The 24,382-nt window shown below is 37.6% G+C and overlaps 1 protein-coding gene across 1 annotated transcript in view; it reads right to left on the bottom strand.

The window, feature by feature from the left end:
• Nucleotides 1–24,382, bottom strand: part of col11a1a (collagen, type XI, alpha 1a) — a 78,609-nt gene that overhangs the window by 19,090 nt on the left and 35,137 nt on the right. Inside the window, exons 19-43 of the mRNA XM_016472165.1 lie at nt 23,123–23,176; nt 22,971–23,015; nt 22,748–22,801; nt 22,624–22,668; nt 21,836–21,889; nt 20,528–20,572; nt 19,805–19,858; nt 19,251–19,295; nt 18,794–18,847; nt 18,661–18,705; nt 17,606–17,659; nt 17,407–17,514; nt 17,189–17,242; nt 13,321–13,374; nt 10,290–10,334; nt 10,138–10,191; nt 10,012–10,056; nt 9,297–9,350; nt 9,161–9,214; nt 8,755–8,808; nt 8,550–8,657; nt 6,987–7,076; nt 4,647–4,700; nt 1,247–1,354; nt 896–1,003 (exon numbers count right to left, since the gene is read on the bottom strand). Of these exons, the coding sequence (XP_016327651.1) occupies nt 896–1,003; nt 1,247–1,354; nt 4,647–4,700; nt 6,987–7,076; nt 8,550–8,657; nt 8,755–8,808; nt 9,161–9,214; nt 9,297–9,350; nt 10,012–10,056; nt 10,138–10,191; nt 10,290–10,334; nt 13,321–13,374; nt 17,189–17,242; nt 17,407–17,514; nt 17,606–17,659; nt 18,661–18,705; nt 18,794–18,847; nt 19,251–19,295; nt 19,805–19,858; nt 20,528–20,572; nt 21,836–21,889; nt 22,624–22,668; nt 22,748–22,801; nt 22,971–23,015; nt 23,123–23,176 (1,539 nt within the window). The remainder of the gene's footprint in view (nt 1–895; nt 1,004–1,246; nt 1,355–4,646; nt 4,701–6,986; nt 7,077–8,549; nt 8,658–8,754; nt 8,809–9,160; nt 9,215–9,296; nt 9,351–10,011; nt 10,057–10,137; nt 10,192–10,289; nt 10,335–13,320; nt 13,375–17,188; nt 17,243–17,406; nt 17,515–17,605; nt 17,660–18,660; nt 18,706–18,793; nt 18,848–19,250; nt 19,296–19,804; nt 19,859–20,527; nt 20,573–21,835; nt 21,890–22,623; nt 22,669–22,747; nt 22,802–22,970; nt 23,016–23,122; nt 23,177–24,382) is intronic.

Raw genomic sequence — 24,382 nt, 5'->3', positions numbered from 1 at the left:
TATCCATTTTGCCTTTTTAAAACTATATAACGCATAAATCACACACCGGTGGATATAACTTTAAGAAGCTCCATGTCAAAGTAAACCATTTACCGTGCAGTAAAAGATATGACATTGCTGTCAACCTGCATGGAGTTTTACTGTAAATGAAATGCTAAATATTGTCTCTGAACTAACAGACATGGCCAGATAAAGCATTTCTACAATATATTCTTGGCACGTAAGCCCATGAAGCTTGTTAGAGGATACTGATGGAGAGACAACGTTTATGGTACCCTGCGCTAATTTGATTATAGGCCGCCTTTGCTGATGATGATGGATTGGTGGCAGCAGAGAGCGACTGAGAGATAGGCGTGCATTTCAGATGGCCGTGCAGTGTTTGTGATGATGAAGAATGATCACTGTCCAAAAAGTGAGGGTGAGGAATTCTGGGAAGAGATGTGAGATATACTATAGTGATAGGTTTTTCTAGCACAATATTTAAGAAGCAACATTGTAAAAGTGTTCTTCTTGAATAAAGTATATTTTTCTTTCTTACCTAACTGGCAAAGTTTTTAAAAAGGACAAAGTGAAGACATTTTAGTGAGATTTATGCTTGAAAACTATTTGCTAAAAGAAAAAGATATATTTTCTGAAAACTCTTTTATTTGACTCATTTTACTTAGATTTTTTAGCGGTGTACACCTGTTAATGTAGCTTTAGAAGTTGACAGAAAACTTCAATACGAAAGTTAAGATGAAGTGAAATCCGTTACAGTCCTGTTTTAGTGACTGTGAACTGTCTTCAGGAACTGACACATCAAGAAAAGCATTGTATTAATATATCTATGGTAATGTAACGTGTGTCCCCTCTCTTCTGTCTAAACGTATTAATGTAAATCAAAATTGCAATTAACCTTGTCACCATCTTCTCCAGGTGGACCCTGAGGTCCTGCTGGACCTGGCAGACCAACCGGACCTTGTACTCCATCCCGACCGGCTGGACCTGGAGGACCTCTCTCTCCCTGAACAAAGAAATAAAATGATTTTTCAGCTTGTGTCAAATCACATTCTGAATAGCAATCTTAATCATAACATTTTTTTTTTACATTTACTGAAAAAATATAAGTGATGCTAAGGTGGAGGCTATGCAGTTGCTATGCTGTAAGAAACCTTAAACTATTCACTGTCACTCAAAAATGTATGTAAATGTATTATGTAATATAAGAAACAAATTGATCATCTTTATATCTAATCAGCACAATTACCGGTGCACCCTTCTCTCCAGCAGGTCCCGGGGGTCCCTGAGGTCCAGTACGGCCGGACAGGCCAATGGGGCCAGCAGGTCCTGCTGCTCCTCTCTCACCAGGGGAACCCTATGACAACGGGTGATTTTAACATATTTGACACGTAGATACTCCATAGACATATACATGCTACACGAGTCTAATTTATTGAAGCATGTAGACCACATTAATATGTTTCTAAAGATCTGGCGTACCTCACTTATTAGTCATGTATAAAGGATTAAACCAGTTTCTCCCAAGTGACCACCAAACCACGTCCTATTAAGGATGTATTTTTAGTCTTGAAAATCCAAATGAGGAGCTTTTGCTTTTGGATGATTTTGCTAGTCCCAAAAATCAAGACATTTCAGACAGTTTTCCTACTGTTTTTTTCCCCTCTCAACTGCGTAAATAACACCATAAACAGAGATACACCACTTTGTAAAGGTACAGAATGTCTTGCTGAAAATTTTCAACCCTGTCAAAATTACTCCAGACCAGCCGAACATGAAGGGCTGTGTGTAAAACTATGCTGAGGGACTAGATGTTTACTGTATGTCTGTGTTGATGTTAGGGGGTTGCTATGTGTTAACATGTTTTTATGCAAATGTTAGGCTGTTGCTATGCAGCTGCCAAAGAGTTCTCAGTGTTTTTTTTAACATGCTGCTTTGCAGTTGCTAAGGTGTTCTGATTGTTTTTGATGTTGTTATGCTTATGTTAAGGTGTTACTGTGCAGTTACTAAGGTGTTCTGATTGTTTTTTATGTTGTTATATGCTGATGTTAAGGTGTTGCTGTGCAGTTACTAAGGTGTTCCGATTGTTTTTGATGTTGTTATATGCTGATGTTAAGGTGTTGCTGTGCAGTTACTAAGGTGTTCCGATTGTTTTTGATGTTGTTATATGCTGATGTTAAGGTGTTGCTGTGCAGTTACTAAGGTGTTCTGATTGTTTTCGATGTCATTATGCTGATGTGAGAGTGTTGCTATGCAGCTGCTAAGGTGTTCGGGGTGTTTTTAACATGTTGCTATGTGGATGTTAGGATGTTGCTATGCAGTTGCTAAGGTATTCTGATTGTTTTTAACATTGCTAAGTTGTTGTTAGGACTTTGCTATGTGGTTGATAAGGTGTTCTGAGTGTTTTAAAAAGTTACTATGTAAATGTTAGGCTGCTGCCATGAAGTTGCTAAGGTTATGGCATTTAACATATGCTAATGTTAAAAAGTGTTGCTGTGTGTTTTTAACTACTGTTACTATGCAGATGCTAGGCTGTTGCTAGGCAGTTACTAAGGTGTTCTGAGTGTTTTTATTGTTGTTATGTAGATTTTATAGTGTTGCTATGCATTTGCTAATGTGTTATGAGTGTTTTTAACATGTTACAATACAGATATAAGGCCATTGCTATGCAGTTGCTAAGGAGTTTTCTGTGTTTTTAACATATTACTTTGCAAATATTAGGCTGTTGCCATGCAGTTGCTAAGGTGTTCTGATGTTTTTTATGTTATTATGCTAATGTTAGGCTGTTGCTATGTAGTTGCTAAGGAGCTCACAGTGTTTTTAACTCTGTGTTGTTGCTGTGTGGATGTTATGAGGTTACTATGCAGTTGCTAAGGCATTCTGAATGTTTTTAACATGTTACTATGTTATAGTGATTTTAAGGCTTTGATACAATATGTGGTTGCTAAGGAGTTCTGAGTGTTTTTAACATGTTACTCTGAGAATGTTAGGCTGTTGCCATGCAGTTGCTGAGGTGTATTGATGGTTTTTAACGTTATTATGCTAAAGCAAAGACTATAGAATACCCAAGACATGTCACTCGTATAGTTTTGAATGGGGAAAAATGCAATGCTCAATATGGCCGCTCAATCGCAGGAAGCCCCGCCTTCTGAATGAAAGAGCCAATTGCTAATCGGTAAAGTCAGCACGTCACTGCAGCTGCCGTTAGAAGTCCCGGTTGCTATAGAAACAGTCAGCGCTCTGAGACGTGCGCTTAGGACTGCGCATGCGCACTGGCTGATCTTGCCTGAAAAATAAGCTTTTTATAACGCTATGTGAGGAAAAGAAACAACATTTATGACACAGTTGTTGTCAGATTTCTTTGGTGATTTCAAATATAAAATTTAATCGTAAGCTTAGTGAACAGTTTTGTAGAATTTGATGTTTCCCCATTCAAAGAGATAGGAGTTGCACTTGCATGCCTGAGAGGCGTTTCAAAGATGGCCATGACTTGTCTTAAAGAGACTTTGGCTAAAGTCAGGGTGTTGCTATTTGGTTTTTAACATGTTGCTATGTAGGTGCTAAGGAGTTCTCAGTTTTTTTACATGCTGCTATGTGGATGTTAGGATGTTGCTATGTGGTTGCTAAGGTGTTCTGAGTGTTCTTAATGTAGGGATTTCGCACTTATTTAAAAATCATAAGTCCCACAACTTTCCTCAACAAGCTGATAAATTTGTGGTATCATATCATATCCACGGTACAAACCATGCGGGACAGTTTATGCACCAAAGTGCACCTGATAGTGATCTTTTTTTTGCAAGCACTGCTAATTAAATCATTGCACAGGGTCTTCAACACATGTGGATGAAACGGCCCAAACCTCTGTAATGTGTTATGGCAAGTGCAAAATGCTTCTATACAACAGATTGTGGATGATCACATTGGCACAAGCTGTTGAAAGAACAAAAAACTTCCTGTAGGGTGCCAAATCTGCTCCTACTAGTGGGCGAACATGCCCTTAGACTTCTTATCTCTCTTTCTAAACATGGTTTAATTTGTAGACCCCTGCATCTTCATACAAATGCAAATGTATCCTTTATTGGACTGACACAGCTGAATGTAAAACTCCTCAATGAATTTTCATCCATCCATTCTAATCTGGCAGCACACTGTCAACGCCTGAAAAAGAGCAATTATAGGGTGACAATACTTATCTTTTTTTTCCTTAAGAGAAATGAATCAGTGAAGAAAAGAATGTGGTTTTAATTCGAGAAACTCTTGAGGACATTCAGCATCATGCCCGTCACATAAAATCTAATGAAACAGCTATGGTATAAAATGTCAAGACGAGGTAATTACAAGCCAGTGCTGTGAATTTATCTCGAGACACTCTGGTGGTCAACATCACACCCTCTAGTGTTAACTAATGCCACTGCATGAGGCACTGTGGGCACTGTTTGCTTCGGTATCTCTCGTTTATTGAGAGTATGAATCAGCGGTCCACTCTTCTTTGTTTGTGCGTGTGTTCGGTAGTGAAGAACACTTTTAAAATCCTTAATGGTGTTTTTGAGCCTTAGATCTTCCTGACCACTCCCTCAACCCTCTCAGACTCCTAAATATTGAATGTTGCTTCAATGAATGATGGGAAACCATGGAAACAGAGTACTTACAACAGGACCAGGGGGGCCCTGAGGGCCCTCGGCTCCTTTCAAACCAGGTGAACCCTGCAGAAGAACAAAATATGAGTGAGTAAATAGGCCTAACAAGAAGGTTCATATCAAAGTGTCAGAATTCATTATTTTCTCTTGAGCATTATCCAACACGTCATCTATTGATGCTCAAAGCCAGATAAAAACATGTACTGTAGGTTTTAGTGCACTGTGCCTGAGCAAACAAATCTACCTACACAATATGATCAACACATAATGGAGATTTCACATTGAAAGCTTTTGAGAATCCACACTGAAAGTGTTTGTGGTTGTGCTTTTTCAAACTTCGGTTCTTTCATGTGTTGTGGCCAGTCATGATGTATGAAAACCAATGGTGTTTGCCTACATTATTGACATTAAACCTAGTTTTAGGCATCTCTTGTGCTAAGTTTGAATCTATGGAAGTGTGAAAGATATTTGAGAACTGCAGCTTAAATTTCAGACTTTTTCTTAAGCTATTGTATGGCTTCAGAAAACCTGGAATGTAGAGCAAACGTGATATTGTTTTGAAATAATTCTCCTTAGATATTACATGAAACAAAGAAAGAGTTTGGAACGACATGAGGGTAAAGGATTTTTCAGATGACAACATTTCTATCTATCATTTTTAGAAGAACTATTACTTTCAGCCCATGATCATAATTACTCTATGTCTGCTCTTTTTCTTGCTCATAAACGTAACTGCTTCAAATATTACCTGGAACACAAAATCCTAAAAGGATAATGCTCTAATGAATTCCTATGAACTCCTATTCTGCAATTTCATGAATAAATCCAGAGATATGGTGGTCTCAAGCAGCTCTCAGATTTCACCAGCAGTATTGTACGCTTTTTATTAAAGGGAATAGCTAACCAAAAAATGAAAATACTTACCCTCATGTTGCTAAAAGACCCTCACTTTGAAAGAACCTTTACAAAGATTTGCTATCAGGTCCCAAAAAGGGCAAAAAAGAACCTTAAAGCACTATAAACAGTCCATATGTATTTTTTATTCCAAATTCTCCATCTTCTGAAGTCATACCAATGACATTTTATGTTATTCACATCCAACCTGCACCATGGACACCTTATTTGGTTCAAGAGTTGTCACACAGGTAGATTATGACAAATTTCAATCTGTTCCTCACTTGAAACATAGTGAAATATAGTATAAGTTGTATGGACCCCTTTTTATGGCACTTTTTGTCCTTTTTAGCGCTTGTATAGTTAACTAAAAAAATTAACATACTGGGTTGTAATAACATGAGTGTGAATAACTAATGACAGAGTTTTCAATTTTTGGGTGAACTACTTCTGAAAGTAAGCAAAATTATGTAATGAAGAAATTATGATTTTAGAACTTATACCCACGTCATAGACTGTTGAGTCCTACTGCTTCTAAACTGATTTTTATACTTGCACAAACTACAGTGCAAACTGACAGCGGGTTTGGTCTCTTCTGACTGTGGCTTTCATTAATCTCCCATATGAGAGAGAAATCCACAGAACTCAACTGCCTGCTGGTTCTGCCTCTACCCGATTGATATTTACTGGTCCCTTTTTCTCTCACAGGACAGTTGTCAACTGGGGCACAGTAAAAATCAAAGAGCTGACAAAAGCTCTCGTGTGTATATGTGAGGAGATTTGTGAATCCATGTAGAGTAAAATAACTTTTGGTCCCATAAACTATGCTTATATACTAATATGAAACTAATATAAAATATCATGTAGTTGTTTCATGAACGTCTTTATAGGTGCATCTGTGTGTGTGTGTGTGTGTGTGTCAGGTCTCATGGAGGTGCCGTTGTGTTTTGTGAGTGAGGGCTTGAGATTGCCTCTCTAAAGGGCAGACACACACGGTGGTCTCAGTAATGACTGTTGCTGTCCTAAGAGAGAGGAAAAAAATTGCCCCAGTAGAAAACAATCAGGCAGTGCATGAAGAGCCAGTCTCTGCCACTGACCTTGAGATCAGACATCAACAATGAACAAACATCCTCGTCTCCCAAAATCTAATTGGCAACATTTTCAATTAAATCATTCTCTAGGCAGATAATACAAATAAAAGACAACAACCCAGCCTCTTCAAAAGGTGGGAAAGGGAAAAACGTGAACGCAGTCAAATTAGCATAATGTATCTCCGCATTAAACAATACAAAGTTACCTTTTTTAGAGGTTATATGCCCTATTTAAGTCTTCGTGGAGTGTATTGAAGTCCAATTCTGTGGGTGTAATGAGCCAGGGCTGCTGTCTAACTCTCTGTCTACCTCTAAGATTAGGAGGATTTATTGCAGTGATTTATTCACGATGGGAGCATGATCTTACCGTCACTCCAGGAAGACCTCTCTCTCCTGGGAACCCTCTCAGTCCCGGAGGACCGTCTTTTCCTGGACTGCCCGGAGGACCTGGATCTCCCTGTGAACAGACAGTTGGCAATTGAATACTTTATTGAACTTCAAATATAATGAACAGAAAATTTACACAAAATGAATTCTCAGCTGATGCTAATGAGCTCTGAACTGATGAAATGATCCTGAATTATTGCTAGCTTCAAATTCCACCGTCGCCAGCGCTGGCAGGTCGATTCAATTAATATCTCTGACTCCACAGCATGATTAAAACTGAAGTGTGTAAATTCTATATAATGAAAAATGTTTTCAAACAGATTTTTCGAACAATCCATCTATCTTAAATTGGTCTGACAAACAGAAACTAAAATTTGCAGGCCCAAGAAAGTTTTTAGACCACATTTTTGGGGGAATCAAGCTGAAATAGGAACCTGGAAGGATTTTGTGAAAAGAACATTTAAACACATTCAATATGTTAATATGTCCAACTGATGTTAATTACGCTAATTGCAACTGAAAGACAAAATTTTGAACACTACCATTCAAACTTTTTTTTAATGCTCTTGGTTCTTATGCTCAGCAAGTCTGCATTTCTTCAATCAAAAACAGCACAAATGATTGAACGATACATTATTGGTAGCTCCAAATAAATTGTTGTTCATAGAGTTTTAAACACAGTTAATATCTCAGCACAATTAAAACAAGCCTGCCTAAAACAAGTATTAAGAATACTAAAGTGTCTTGAGGGGCCAACAAGTGCCTTCGAACAGTAAACTGCAATCAGACAGGCCTGCCTGAGGCGCTCAAGAGTGAATTTTGAGATTTAAAATTGCTAGAAAGCTTAACACTGTTTTATACATTTGAAAGACGACCTCCACTTGACCTCAGTGTCTCTGCATTTTGATTGGGCCACTGAAAGTGTCATATTCAGCTAATAAGACGAGGAAACAAACGAGCTAAATCAGAAAAATGACTGCAGAAAGACCGTGAGTCTGACCGCTCAGATTGCGGCAGCATACTCTGCCTCCGGGGTGTTCACTCACATCTGACAGCCAGTCTGAAGTGGGCCGATCAAGCTGATTAAAGTGTCTCCGTTTAGGAGTGGCAGAAATTGAAACCGAGACAGGAAGGTTGGAGACACAGAGAAATTCAGTTCAGCTTTTAAAAGCCACGTCTACTAACAATTTAGATTCTATTTAGAAAGGGAATTCAGCAATTCTCCACAGTACGGACATTATAGCTCTGGAAAACTGGGATACACTTGGACAGAACGAGTTGTTGGTCAACAAATTGATCTCCACTGGCTCTTTTGTCCTAAATAAATAATAACTGGGGGTCATAATCAATCATTTTTAGTTCTGTTTGACCTTGCCTGCTGGGCACTTTTTGTTTTTGTCGTTACATTATGTAGTTTTCCAATAAGAAAGGTTTAAAATTTAGCTTAACTATTGATAACAAGACAATCAATTATTTTCTGTTTGTACTTGCCCTCCATATATTCTATTTGGCTGAAAGTCATGTAAACATGAACCTCATTCACCTTTGCACCTTCTTTTCCACCAGCACCTGGAAGACCTTGCTCTCCGGGGGGTCCAGGTGGTCCAGGATGTCCTCTCTCACCAATAGGGCCGGTTTCTCCTGTTGGACCCTTTCAAGCCATTATAGACATATTTGTGAGATTAATAGGCAAATCCTTGTGCTTATCTCAAATAATATGTATAATATGCAAAAACATAAACACCTACCTGTGGTCCAACAACACCTCCAGGTCCTGGTGGGCCAGTTTTGCCTTGGAAACCCTAGGGGGAAAAAAATCACTTACTGCCTGAAAAGCAACCATCTATTGGTGGACCCACTGGATTTTATATGACACAATTTCACAGGCAAAATGTAGCTGCATTAATTCACACTAAGTTTATTGCTCTTAAATGTGATAAACAAGCATCTCCTACAGGGTCATGTCATTAATAAAGCCTCTGCCTGGATCAGACAGAACATCCATAACTCCTTCAGATTTACACATAACTCAGAGGAAGTGGGCTCATTCAGTCCCTGAACACACTCTTGCTGGATGGATCAGTGATGTCTGCTATAGGTTATCACTTAGGCTATTTAGGTGATCTACAAGTGTGAGTGATCGGAAACACTTACAGTCTCTCCCCGCTGGCCAGGGTGACCGGGCAGCCCATCCTTTCCAGGTGGTCCCTAAAACACAGAACAAGATGAAATATATTGTAAATGTCACATTTGTCAGCATCTAAAACAGTATAGATAAACAGGTACTTACAGGAGGGCCCTTTGGTCCTGAAAAACCAACGGGACCCTGGGGCCCTTGAGGTCCCTGGAAAAGACAGGAAAAAAATTGGTGAAAAGTCTGTTGTTTTACGTCAAAATAAGGTAACAATGCAGTGCAGATTGTTTAATGGCAATATCAGAATCTGAAATGTGAACTAGAAGAAGTGAATCTTTATCTGACCTGATCTTATGTCTTATAATCTCAATAAAAGTCCAAGGAAGGAAGCAGAATTTATAAATACTCATGATAACAAAATTTTAATAAAACATTACAAGCTGAAACTAAGCGCAATGTAGGTAAAGTCAACAGACTTTTGAAATGCTTAAAAGAAATCCTTCAGATTCCAACTGAGAAACGGAATAAATAAACAGGAAAACACTGAAAAATAGAGGAAGAAACGAGAACAGGATTTCACAGCCGAAATAAACAGCACAACATTAGATTTTGAGTGATGTGAGCCTTGGACAACAGCCTTCCAGTGGTCTAATGCTCAAGAGCTCTTCATAAATCTATAATAGCTTCCAGACGAAAACACAGGTCTGGTGGTAAGTCCTCTTATCTGGAGTACACCCACATGCTGAGCTAATCCTCACTGCGCTTCCTGCAAAAGCACCCTCTCTGAGCGCCTCAAGCCGTACACCATCTCACTGTAGATGGTATGATGGGATAAAAATGTTTGCTGCAATGCATTCTGGGTGGCACTTACTCTCTCGCCGGGTGGGCCAGGTGGACCGTCGTTGCCTGCTGTGCCCTGTTGGATAATGAGAGAGGAAAGCATAAGAACTGTGCAACGGAAGTGATTGACAAAATCAAAGTCTGAGGGAAGTAGTACCTTAGGGCCTGGCTTTCCTGTTGGGCCTCTGGCACCGCGTGCACCACGGGGACCCTAAAAAAATCAGCATATATTGGGCTTGGTGACTTGCATAATTAAATAAAGCAAAATTAAGTCAAAATGGAAGGGGGAAGTGCTGAAGCAGTACATACCGTCGGACCTCTTTGACCTCTTGGACCTGGTTTCCCTGCAACTCCCTTTGAAAAGAAAGAAGAAAAATGAGTGTGGTAAAAATTGAGGATGAATTCAATAGCTACACAAAGCAAATCCAATCGTTGCAGTTGCTGCCGTTCTATTTGCCAAGATGAGATGGCAGTGTGTATGGGGGAAAACAAGCATTGGATACCTTCCCCTAGGATTTCTGGGAGCCATGGCAATATTTGTTTCAGATGAGGTGTAGGTGTATTAGAAGCACACAAACATACACACATACAGTACACTGTCATTTTGCTCTCTGCTCATGGGCAGGATCCAAACACTTGGAAAAATAGCAGCTAACCTGACATTTAGTTATGAATAATCATAAACGTTTAGGGCAAAGTTGCTTTTGCTAATAGGTTTCCCATGAACAACATTAGACATACTCAAGGTTTGTTTACAAGTGAGAGCGATTTCCATTGAATTATTCGGTGAGGGTCTCTCAAGGGAAATTTTCGATTAGTTTTCCTTAGTGATAGTCAGCACAATTGACCCTTTTCATGCAACATAGGGGTTTGAGGAGTGTGATGTACAGTATGCAGAGCAATAGCGCTTTTTGCTCCATGATTATTCTGGATTTCAGTCAGGATGTGTTGTAATTTCCATCTACTGTGAGGAATTACTGAATTTCTACTAGTTAGGCAAATATATTAGTTAAGAAATCACTTAACTTGCATCTAGCAAGGCAGCTGTACTGGTAGGCTATTTGTATTGGTACAGGTATCACTCTTATTGGTGCTTTACCCTTTCAAAAATCAACCATGGTTTTATTATAGTAAAAGTGTAGTAACCATGTTTTTTTGACGTATTGATTAGAATTTGTATAACTATATATATATATATATATATATATTTTTTTTTATACTACAAATACCATGGTTAAACTATGGTTAGTGTAGCAAAACCATGTACTGCTATACAACTATAGTAACTATGTTTTTTTTTGTTGTAAAACATCCCGCTAACTCTCTAAATGAGGTAATTTTGGTGATGCAATTAATAGCTAATAAAAGTAAGCTAAATAAAATGTAATTTAAAAACAGAATTAGCTTATGTGATAGTAGGCTGATCAACCTGCTAAGCTAGTACACTGAATGGTAGCTTGAAAAAGGAAAGCTAACTAAACAACAACAACAACAAGAATAATGTTGAATAAAATCTTCTTTGGTAATATACTATTAAATATAACAAAGTGATTTTGTAACAAAGTGATCTCTAATCAGGCACTGGATAATTTCAATCAGGATTCAATTTAACAGGTCTCATTTTAACAGGTGGATCAAATTTGAATGAAACTACCTCAATTTTACTGTATACCATGTAAATCAGCCTTAAATGTAAAGGTAAATTTTGTCTAAGTGTGAAGATAAATGCAAAGGCAAATGTAAATGTAGTAGCCTAAGTAACAATATACATGTAAAGGTAACTGTGAGGTGAGTGTAAAGGTAAGTACATTCAGATGACCTTTGACCCAACATATTCACACACTTTTGCCCACTTTCTGCAAGTGAATAGTTTTCCAGATGCGTGATTGTCGTTGAATCACCATGAACACAATTGTTCCAGCATCTTTTGTAGTCACTTATTGATTTGTGTCCGTGATTTTGTACAAAGTCATCATACAAATCCTTTCATAAAAGAAATCAATCAGCCTTTTTCATATGTTTGTTATAATGCAGTGTGCACTTCACACAAAGCAGGTTGGAAGAATCCATCTCACCCTGCCTCCTTTCTCTCCATTGGCTCCTGGGAATCCGGGGAAACCGGTCGAACCCTGCAAATCAAAGAAAAAGACTTAAGGGAGGAAGAGAAGGCGGCAGGACCTGCATATTAACGAGGTATGAACTCCAAGAGTCCCGACTCTCCTACTGATTCCGACAGTTAAATGCCATTACAATCTGTTAGCATTAGCATCCTTGGCTTTGCTACTTCCACTGTAGAGTTTTAAATAGCTGTGAGACTGCTTTGTCCCCATTGTTGGCAAGCTTTTTTCTCAGAATAATTCAGCGGTTGAAAGATAGACTTTGAATGCGTATGATATATCCCAAGATAAACAAGGCCAATCTCGATGATCAGTTTCCTTGTTTTGTTTGCATAAGACTAAGTGCAGGAGAGCTTCGGGAAGGGATTGCTTGTCAGTGTAGAAATACAACGGGGTCCACCGAGGACAGAGGACGATATAATAAACTGAAACAACAGACGCTGGACGAAAACAAATGGCCACTCAGTCAGATAAACAAGCAAACAGAGTTAAGATTAAGAGTCACAACTGATGAGTCTTAGGCCCAATCCCAATTCTACCCCTTAGCCCTTCCCCTGATGAGCTAAGCTAGTAGGCTAATCGACCTGTGGTATGCTAAACTAGTACATTGAATGGTAGCTTAAAAAAGGAAAGCTAATTAAACAAATATATACTATTACATGTAAAATATATTTTAAAAGACATTTATGGAGATAAATGTTCAGACCACATACCTGTATATAATAAAGTGATTTTTTTTAAAGATTTCCATTCAGGCATTGAATAGTTTCAGCCAGGATTAAATTTAACAGGTCTAATTTTAACCGGTGGATCAAATTTAATAACACTACCTCAGTTTTACTGCATACCACATACAATTGACTTAAATGTAAAGGTAAATGCAAAGGCAAATGTAAAGGTTGTAAGTAACAATATACATGTAAAGGTTGCCATAAGGTGAGTGTAAATGTAAGTACATTCAGATGACCTTTGACCCAACGTATTCACGCACTTTTGCCCACTTTCTGCAAGTGAATGGTTTTCCAGATGCGTGATTGTCGCTGAATCACCATGAACGCAATCGTTCCAGCATCTTTTGTAGTCACGTATTGATTCGTGTCCGTGTTTTTGTACAAAGTCATCATACAAATCCTTTCATAGAAGGAATCAATCAGCCTTTTTCATATGTTTGTTATAATGCAGTGTGCACTTCACACAAAGCAGGTTGGAAGAATCCATCTCACCCTGCCTCCTTTCTCTCCATTGGCTCCTGGGAATCCGGGGAAACCGGTCGAACCCTGCAAATCAAAGAAAAAGACTTAAGGGAGGAAGAGAAGGCGGCAGGACCTGCATATTAACGAGGTATGAACTCCAAGAGTCCCGACTCTCCTACTGATTCCGACAGTTAAATGCCATTACAATCTGTTAGCATTAGCATCCTTGGCTTTGCTACTTCCACTGTAGAGTTTTAAATAGCTGTGAAACTGCTTTGTCCCTATTGTTGGCAAGCTTTTTTCTCAGAATAATTCAGCGGTTGAAAGATAGCCTTTGAATGCATATGATATATCCCAAGATAAACAAGGCCGATCTCAATTATCAGTTTCCTTGTTTTGTTTGCACAAGACTAAGCACAGGAGAGCTTCAGGAAGGGATCGCTTGTCAGTGCGGAAATACAACAGGGTCCACCGAGGACAGAGATCCAGACATTGGACAAAAACAAATGGCCACTCAGTCAGATAAACAACCAAACAGAGTTAATATTAAGAGTCACTACTGATGAGTCTTAATCGCTCTCATTCTCAACTTTTGTCTGTCTCTTTCTCTCATTTTCAATGCAGTAAATTAAAAACAGCTTACCCACGTTCCTCAATCCTGGCAGCGGTATAAGCATTCAAGAAAGAAAATCAATACATTATTTTACACATTCATTTTAAGGCCAGGCCTTCTGGAGAAATCAGGTTTGATTTACCACAAAGGATATTATGAAACTGTAAAGGTGAGACATTGACGAACAAGCAATGACACTCTATAAAAAAATGCCACAACTCTGACGACAGTAACCGGTAGGGGAAGGGGTATAAAATAGAATTGGGATTGGGCCTTAATTGCTCTCATTCGCACTTCTTGTCTGTTTCTTTCTCTCATTTTCAATGCAGTAAATTAAAAACAGCTTACCCACGTTCCTCAATCCTGACAGCGGAATAAGCATTCAAGAAAGAAAATCAATAGATTATTTTACTCCACCCCTACCCCTTGACACTCTGTTTCAAGGGACAAGGGGTAGGCGGAGGGGTAGGGGAAGGGGTATAAAATAGAATTGGGATTGGGCCTTAATTGCTCTCATTCGCACTTCTTGTCTGTTTCTTTCTCTCATTTTCAATGCAGTAAATTAAAAACAGCTTACCCACGTTCCTCAATCCTGACAGCGGAATAAGCATTCAAGAAAGAAAATCAATACATTATTTTACACATTCATTTTAAGGCTAGGCCTTCTGGAGAAATCAGGTTTGATTTACCACAAAGGATATTATGAAACTGTAAAGGTGAGACATTGACGAACAAGCAATGACACTCTATAAAAAAATGCCACAACTCTGACGCCAGTAACCACTCAGACCGTGATGGCTGGTCTTCAAAAGTGCACTTCATGATAATTTGAGAGTTGGCAGGCTGTTTGAATCCATTCCAGAGATGATGGTATGTCAAAGTGCTTGTAATCACATCACTTGTCTGTTGTTCGTTAATGCTCCTAAATAGGAGCGGATTTATGAGACCATAAATCTACCAACGGAGTCAGCACCTCCGCTAGGACTGGGCTTTATTCCATCTTATTCAAACAAATTCATGATAAGCTTTAAAGGTGAAAAATTCAATTTCTCCTCCACTATTGGCTACTGCAAAAATAGGGAATGAGGTTTCCCTGAACACTCCCTCTGTCTGTCATTGGTTTGACAAACAAAAACTCACGCCATTGGTTAAGCTTGTGTCAAGTCCATCGGGACATGCAAACAAACAGGTTTTGACAGCCTAACACACAAATTAAATAAAATCATGTTAATAAAAAATAAATACATTTACAGAATTTGACATTGTTGGCTTAATAATATCTTTTTAATGGCATTCCCAAAATTATTCCCAAAATAGCTTTCATCAGTGGTTAAAAATTAGATTTTAAGTTTAACTTAATGTACTATGTATCATAGTCTGAAAGTACATATTCTAAAATAAAAATAATCCAAATTAATTAATGTTAATAATAAATAAATGTTAATATTTTCAGAATTTGGCATTGTTGTCTTTATAATATCTTTTTCTGATTATGGAGTTTTCATTAATAGTTGAAAATTAAGTTTCAAATTTAACTTCATTAAACTATCTATTCATATTCGGAAAGTACACAGTTTTGGATGCAGAAACAGTGCGTTCATAGCAAAAATCTTCCAGGAGTGTAAGAATATATTTTGTGTCCCAATTCTTAGGGGAATATTTTCACCCCTACCCCTTGACACTCTGTTTCAAGGGACAAGGGGTAGGCGGAGGGGTAGGGGAAGGGGTATAAAATAGAATTGGGATTGGGCCTTAATTGCTCTCATTCGCACTTCTTGTCTGTTTCTTTCTCTCATTTTCAATGCAGTAAATTAAAAACAGCTTACCCACGTTCCTCAATCCTGACAGCGGAATAAGCATTCAAGAAAGAAAATCAATACATTATTTTACACATTCATTTTAAGGCTAGGCCTTCTGGAGAAATCAGGTTTGATTTACCACAAAGGATATTATGAAACTGTAAAGGTGAGGCATTGACGAACAAGCAATGACACTCTATAAAAAAATGCCACAACTCTGACGCCAGTAACCACTCAGACCGTGATGGCTGGTCTTCAAAAGTGCACTTCATGATAATTTGAGAGTTGGCAGGCTGTTTGAATCCATTCCAGAGATGATGGTATGTCAAAGTGCTTGTAATCACATCACTTGTCTGTTGTTCGTTAATGCTCCTAAATAGGAGCGGATTTATGAGACCATAAATCTACCAACGGAGTCAGCACCTCCGCTAGGACTGGGCTTTATTCCATCTTATTCAAACAAATTCATGATAAGCTTTAAAGGTGAAAAATTCAATTTCTCCTCCACTATTGGCTACTGCAAAAATAGGGAATGAGGTTTCCCTGAACACTCCCTCTGTCTGTCATTGGTTTGACAAACAAAAACTCACGCCATTGGTTAAGCTTGTGTCAAGTCCATCGGGACATGCAAACAAACAGGTTTTGACAGCCTAACACACAAATTAAATAAAATCATGTTAATAAAAAATAAATACATTTACAGAATTTGACATTGTTGGCTTAATAATATCTTTTTAATGGCATTCCCAAAATTATTCCCAAAATAGCTTTCATCAGTGGTTAAAAATTAGATTTTAAGTTTAACTTAATGTACTATGTATCATAGTCTGAAAGTACATATTCTAAAATAAAAATAATCCAAATTAATTAATGTTTTAGTTTTGGATGCAGAAACAGTGCGTTCATAGCAAAAATCTTCCAGGAGTGTAAGAATATATTTTTATTTAAATAAACAAGTATTAATATCTTATATTTTAGGATGTTTTAGGACAAAAAAATACTGATTATAAATTTTAAATGACTGACGTGCACTCCATATACATTTACCAAGCAATGTATCAAATTGTGAACTGAAAACTCAAGAGTCTTCCTAATTGTACCAACTAGGTGCCTGTAATGACACCAATGTTTGTCATAGAAGATCTCCAAACCTCCAAAGCCACTTAAGGTCTAGCTTGGGGCTGGCTTGAGCCAGATTGGGTACTGCTGCTACAGCTGATGCTGTTGTTGATGAAAGGCACTGAGGTCTGACACAGGCATCTGTGCTCCGACTTCTTCTCGCTGCCTGCGTGACCAGCATCCCCAACAGCACAGGGAACAATCCTGGCATGAGCTGCTCATTTTAAAAAAGCCTCACTCGGTGCAGCATGCATAATGCATTCTCAGGAGGGCATTAGTTCATGCTAATGAGCCAAGTTGTTGTTTAGCTCACAAGTGAAACAATCGTGATGCAGGTACAGGTGTCATGTTCAATTTAAGTGCATACCTTTGGTCCTTGACGTCCTGGATAGCCGGGTAATCCCGGAACACCAAGTTTGCCCTGGTGGAAAACAAGCCAAGGATCATTAGTGCAAGAACATCTCTGGACAAACAAACATCTAATTTGATATTAATATTCCAAACACAAACTCTGCATCACTTCCTGACACCCCGTGCCTCGGTAATCAACTAATAACGGTAATCCGTAATCAACAAGCAGCATACCTTTTCTCCAGCAGGTCCCAGGGCTCCAGATTCACCATTGGGACCTGCACGACCCTTCGGACCTTCTGGTCCATCCTCACCTCTGGGTCCGGCCAATCCAAGCTCACCCTAAACATGCACAGAAAAAAATCAGTGCAGCCCTTCTTGGGTTAAATTAGCATGGGCTTGAAGACAGCAAGTTTATTTGATGTTTATTTACCCTATCGCCTTTGAGACCCATGTCTCCCTTGAAACCCGGGAAACCATCCTCGCCCTGAAAAGTAGGATGAGACATTAGGGAAAACATATAGAGTGATGAAGCTATAGCTTCTGCATATAAACACAGCACCATTAATTCTTTAACATTGTACTAGATCTCCATCTGCTGACAAAAATGCAGTACTGCAACACTTTCAATAATTTCATTCAGTCTAGAAGTTACAATATTGTGTGTATGGAATAAATTAGACCAAAACTGTGGTAGAAGTGAGCAACAGCTGAAATACACTTAACTAAATGTGTGCTAACGGCTAAAAGTAAGCTAACAGCTTATGATACAGAGTGGTGATCTATGATTGAATTCTCATTTAATCAGTCTCAATCTTGATGCATGATGCATTATGCAACTTTGTGATCACCTGACGGCACTTGACTAAATGTGTGCTAACGGCTAAAAGAAGAGCTAGCAGCTAAAGGTATGCTAACTATTATGGTTCATAGTGTTGATTTATGATTGAATTCTCATTCTGTCACCAAATATCAGTCTAAATCTCTCGCCTGCATGTGCAAGATGCATTATGCAACTTTGTGACCACCTGACAGCATTGTCAACTTAACTAATGCCTTATTTATTTGGATATGGACACGGCTACATACTCAGTCTTGTTATGCTGGCACTACAGTATCAATCCCACCATCAGTTGAGTGTCATTCTCAAACTTTTTTTTTCTACATTGCTAAATTACAGCCGACTGCAATCTGATTAGTATTCGTTTCAATGATGGTTGATGGTTTTTGAGAAGGGGAAAGAAGAGGTTTGTGTGGCTCTGGAAGTACTTAATAGTGATGGAGTGATTTTGTCTGGAATAACTTTTATGACACTCTCTCTGCATGATTAAACTGCACTTATGACATGATGTTTAAGAGGAGAGAACGTGTAGTGGCTATATTCTTTTTATGCAGATTTAGTGACCAGTAAGTGCCACTGCAATGATTCTTAGTGCAAGCATCATCTTCTAGCAGCGTCATTCAAAAAAGATGTGGATTTTTGCATACCTTCTCTCCTTTGCCTCCCTTCAGTCCACGAACGCCATCAGCACCCTGTAAGACAGAGAGCATGTGATCAAGCAAAGATCACAAACTCAACAAAACACCAATAAATCTCTATCAAATACAAAAAATGCTTTACCTTCACACCGCGAGGGCCAGGATAGCCGATAGGGCCCTGGGGACCGGACTGGCCCTGAAAGTGACAACATTGAAAAATGATGAAATGTGTGCGGCGAAGAACGAATATCTGTGGCTGAGGTAACCTTGCAAGAGGTTTATAGCTAAACATACTGATCAGATACTTTCAAACAACGTTTTCTAAATCTGAAAGAAGAAAACCAAAATATTACTTTTTTGAGGATTTATTGGTCAAACAGCTAAAAGATCAAGACTAAATACTCTCCAAGACACATTTACCTCCGAGAACAATTTGGATTAGCAAATTTTTTGCTGCTTTTTTAGCTGCCTGGCATTAGCATCATCACAAAAGTAAATACATTTTTTATTACTAATCCATAAAATAATGATAATACATATAGAAAACTGATCGACCAGTATACATTCTGCATAAATGCTCCCTAAAATTGTTTCCTTACCAAAGCTCCTTTCTCTCCAGCAGGACCCTCTTTACCAGGATGTCCCTATAAAATAAAGAGAGATAATTAGTATAAGGTGACAGGCGAGAGACCAGTGTTGGGGAAAGTTACTTTTAAAAGTAATGCGGAGAGAAAAAAAGTAACTTGCGTTACTTATTTGAAACAGTAACTCAGATATTCTCTTGTAAATTAAAAAGTAATGCGTTACTTTACAAGTTACTTGAAAAAAGTAATCTGATTACGTAACTCGTGTTACTTGTAATGCGTTACCCCCAACACTGCGAGAGACATATATGTCTAGTGTGTGACATTAGCTATAGTTCTCAAAGCTTGCTGTTTTAAATCACTTGAGTTGCATATTCAACATACATCTTTGCTATGATGCTTCTATAGTATCAATTATGTCAGCAAGCAAAATATGTAAGAAGATAGAGAATCGGTTATGGTCTTTGTCAGAGTTATAGACAAAGGGCTGTGAAATATGTTTCAATCATCACCTATCAGTAGTTTAGCAGACATGAATCACTTGATATATCAGTATCACTGATACTTACAGGAGGTCCGTCTGCGCCAGGCAATCCAGGCAAACCAGACCTTCCCTGAGGACCCTGTATGAAGAGACAGAGAAAAAGAACTTCGATTGGATTAAGAAGAATTTCTAAGACCATAGATGCCCTACAGGCAATAACATGCACTGAATCATGAAATGCTACAGAAATAAATGCATGCTCGGCTCACATCTATCCTGCACTGAAGTTCATTTTGCATTTATTTATGTAACCAAAGCAAAAGAGCAAGAAATACAAATATAAGTGATTAATAACTTAAATAAATACTTTATATTATGTATATATATATAAAGACACACACATACAGCATATATTTTGAAAATATTTACATGTATTTACATGTATATATTTATATTCATATAAATTATATAATATATAAATATATTTAATATATAAACGTAACATATTTTTCTTAAATATATACATGCATGTGTCTGTATTTAAATATAAATAGTAAATATACACAGTACACACACATATATTATGTAAACAGAAACTTTTATTTTGGATGCGATTAATCATGATTAATCGTTTGACAGCACTAATATATATATATATATACATATATATATATATATGGAGGCCTGTGTAATCATAAAGAACATAAGTTTACATCACCACAGTATGTTTCAAAATCTTTCTTTTTGGTCTCCTTCTGTTCAAAGGGACTCCTGAGAATTATATGCATGAAAACCACAAGAGACTTACTTTTTCTCCAGGCGGTCCGATGGGGCCCTGTGGACCTGGAAGACCCTGTACAACAGAAAACAGACAGCAAATGTCATGCGTTGTTGCCATGGCAGCAGGGGGAGGGGGGGTGATAGAGGAGTAGGTGTGTGGTAGAGAGGAGCCCAAACTGATGACTTACACCCCATAATGGACTTATTGAATTGTCCCTGTGTGTGTGTTGGCAGGGTCACTCATGTTTGCACAGTGTGCTTGAGTGTGTGTGCATACACACGTGTGTTTACTGTGTGTGTTTACAGTGGCTGATTCAGTGTATTTGTGTAATGTGCTGACCAGGAGTTCACTCCAGGGAAATTTGAGCTCACTGCTCTGATTCGACCGCTGCAGGTGGGGCGTTATGAATGAGACGCTTTTAGCTGCCCACTTCCTCTGAGCCCAGCAGAGGCTTACAGAAATATTTCAAATAATTTCACCGTGCCCTCTGAGCTTCAGAGTCGTTCGGAATTAAAAATGATAGTGGGGATGAGGAATTACAAAAAGAAAAAAAAAAGAAAAAAAGAGGGCTAAATATTGGCCCTAAATATACAAATTGGGCTAAATAATAATTCAGAATTAAATTAATAAATGAATGAAAGATTTAAGCCAGTAATTAAGCAAAATCAAAGAGTAAATATATATATATATATATATATACACACTCTATATATGGATACTATTATAGTATTATATATTTTTGATAATTTAATTTTAGATTGCATTTTTAGAAATTCGTCTTTCATGTTCATTTTAAATTTTTGTAATTTTTATTAGTTTTTGTTGTTTTTAACACACACACACACACACACACACACACACACACACACACACGCCTATATATATTTCAGATATTTATTTGAATATTTAATAATAAATAGATATTCTATACACATAATTTATTATTTATTATGGAGCTATATATTAATTATTGTTTTTTAAGCTTTTTTTTTCTTTTTTACTTTTTCGTTTTTTTATTTTAAAACAATATACAGTTACCATACTTTCTTTCCAAATTCTTATAGGGATTGCACCTAAGAGATAATTTACAAATTAGCATTAAGTCAATAAATAAATAAATTTTTAAAAAATGTCCATGCTTTCTCATTATCTGATTTTATTAAATTCTGTGACATTTCCAAGGGAACCCTCAATATAAAAAGAAAATTACAATTTAGATGACATGGGATTGCTTGATCCAAAGTCAACCAAACTGTATCTTACATAAGAGAAACAATACTCAAACCTTACAGTAAAACCTCTGAGGTTCAGTGTCTAAAGTGTGTTTGTTCTCACCTGTGCTCCTGGGATTCCCTGTTGACCAGGAGGGCCCGGCTCTCCCTGGGGTCCCTGTTCAACAAAAAAATTACAGTACATGTCATATGCACCCTGAATATGTCAAATGACCAGCAATGTTCTATATATTTCTCTGTGGGTTAACATATGTGCTTTGCTTGCTGATGTGAATATCGTGTTAATATAGTGAACACAATGCTAACAAAACTAAGTATGTTATATGAACAATATTAATGTTAAAGCTAACAGAAAAAAGGCTACTGTATACCTTGTCAGCTTCAGAATGCCTGTCCTCATATTTGACAGAAAGTTCAGTGTTTAACATGTGTTTAGTTGAAAAATTTGCAAGATTAGCTTCTGCTAACCTAGTAGCTTTATTTGAAACATTTATTTTTCATGGCATATCAGTTTAGTTCTGTTAAAAAGCTCTTGAATATATCTGAGGGGTCATGACTTAGCATTTATACTCAAACAAACAGATGAATTAACTGTTGTTTTCATAATTTGGTTCCAAAAACAGAAGATGTTTCGGATTTGATACGCCAAACTCCAAGCTATTTTCTTACACAAGGTTTATTCGTCCACTGGTGACGTCACTGTGGCAGTAAGAAATGTATTTTGTAGTTCATTAAGAAATGAAATTTAAACTTGACTGTAGTCCTAGTACACATACATAAAGGCCGAAACACGTCTAAAACCCACAGAGATTCACTCAGCAAGTATTATCAGCATCTGCTACGCTGATTTTATCTACAAAACGTCATGTTTACGAGATCCATGTCTCTTACCATGTTTCCTTTGGGACCCTGTGGACCATCAACACCACCAATGCCCTGCAGAAATCAATTGTGAAAGATTAGAAGCAAGCAATCAGCATCAGATCCACAAGATTATAAATTAAAAATCACTTACAGGTTGTCCAGGAGGTCCAGGAGGGCCTCTAGGGCCGAGCAGACCTCGTGGCCCCTGAGATAAAAAGAAATGAGAAGGTTCTGATTAAAAAGAGCAAGTATTCTCTTCTGAATTTTAATAGGAATCATAATAGGCTGTTGAGTGACTCTGCCCCCTGGTGGCAAACTGGAAATAAAACATAAAAAAAAAGAAAAAAGAAAAATACAAGGTGAGACACACTTACACTCTCACCAGCAAGTCCTCTTGGTCCAATCTCTCCATCTTCTCCCTGTAAAGGAGAAAGAAGTGAAGAGAATATGATTATTCTAATAGATAAAACAATTAAATGATAAGAAGGACTTTTTTTTTCTACAGGTGATTCAGAAAAGCATTTACCCTTGGTCCGTCCTCTCCGAGAGGTCCAGAGGGACCAGGAGGACCGTTCTCACCCTGTCAGAAAGAGACAGACAGGAAGCATCATACTTTATTACATCCAACTTAATATAGAATCATTTCACCTTGGCTTGAAAGTGATCTAGGGAGTCATTTTGGATCCTATAATTATTACCTGTGTTTACATGGGAAAAGGCTGGAAATACCCTACTGTAAAGTTTCCAGAGTAGAAGGCTCTTAATTTCACCTCGGAAGAACTCATGATTCTTCTCTGTATCATTATTTATTATTATCCTTAATACAATGAAGAACAAAACTGTATTGCTAATGTTGTGTGTTTGATGTCCTTGTTTCCGATGTACAGTAAGGGGGCAAAATTTGTGTTGCTTTAAAAAAAAAAAAAAATTTTAATTGTAAAGATGTGCCTATTACAGTACCTACACTTACTATTGTTATTATTAATTATTATTTTTTTTTTACTCATGGTATTAACAGTCATTGTAAAGAAATCTAAATTTTGTTAAATAAAAAAAATGCTAACCAATAGCACTGGGATAATAATCTACAATATGTGTCAATGTCAAAGTTATTAATGTTAATTATTAATGTTTGTAATGAAAGTTATTAAAAAAGTGTTCTGAGCTTCAGCACAACAGAGATGTTTTATTTTGTTTTATTTTATTTTACCATAATATACAGAGTTACCTTTGCCAAAATCTTATAGGAGTTGCATCTAGGAGATAATTGAGTAATTAGCATAAGCTGGAAAATTGCTGTGAATCTCTTCATCTACATTTCAAAAGCTCCTCTAGATAGCCCTGGTCATTTACTCTTATTTTATTGCATTTGTCGAATTGATTTGTATGCGTTCATACTCACCCTGTGTCCCTTCTCACCAGGCAGACCTGGAAGCCCATCAAAACCTCTGTCACCCTGAGAAGAAGATGAGGTAAAAAATTGAAACGATATATTTATATGTACTATATAGCATATCACATATATGTGGGTGAGAATTTTTTCTTGAACCTTAGATCCAGATTCTCCAGGCATTCCACGGGCCCCGTCGGTTCCAGCACGACCCTGTCACAGAAAGATCAGAGAAGATATGACTATTATGTGTCCATATGCTAACTGAAGACTCATTCAAATGAAAGCAAAACATAATCATCTTTTGTCCATGTGAAAAATAAACAGAAATATCTTACTCTCTTGCCAGGTTTTCCCATTTGCCCTGATGGGCCTTGGATACCCCTCGGACCCTAT

Source organism: Sinocyclocheilus anshuiensis, unplaced genomic scaffold, assembly GCF_001515605.1.
Source record: "Sinocyclocheilus anshuiensis isolate Anshui unplaced genomic scaffold, SAMN03320099.WGS_v1.1 scaffold392, whole genome shotgun sequence".
NCBI classification, from domain to species: Eukaryota; Metazoa; Chordata; class Actinopteri; order Cypriniformes; family Cyprinidae; genus Sinocyclocheilus; species Sinocyclocheilus anshuiensis.
This window is presented reverse-complemented; position numbering and strand designations above follow the sequence as displayed.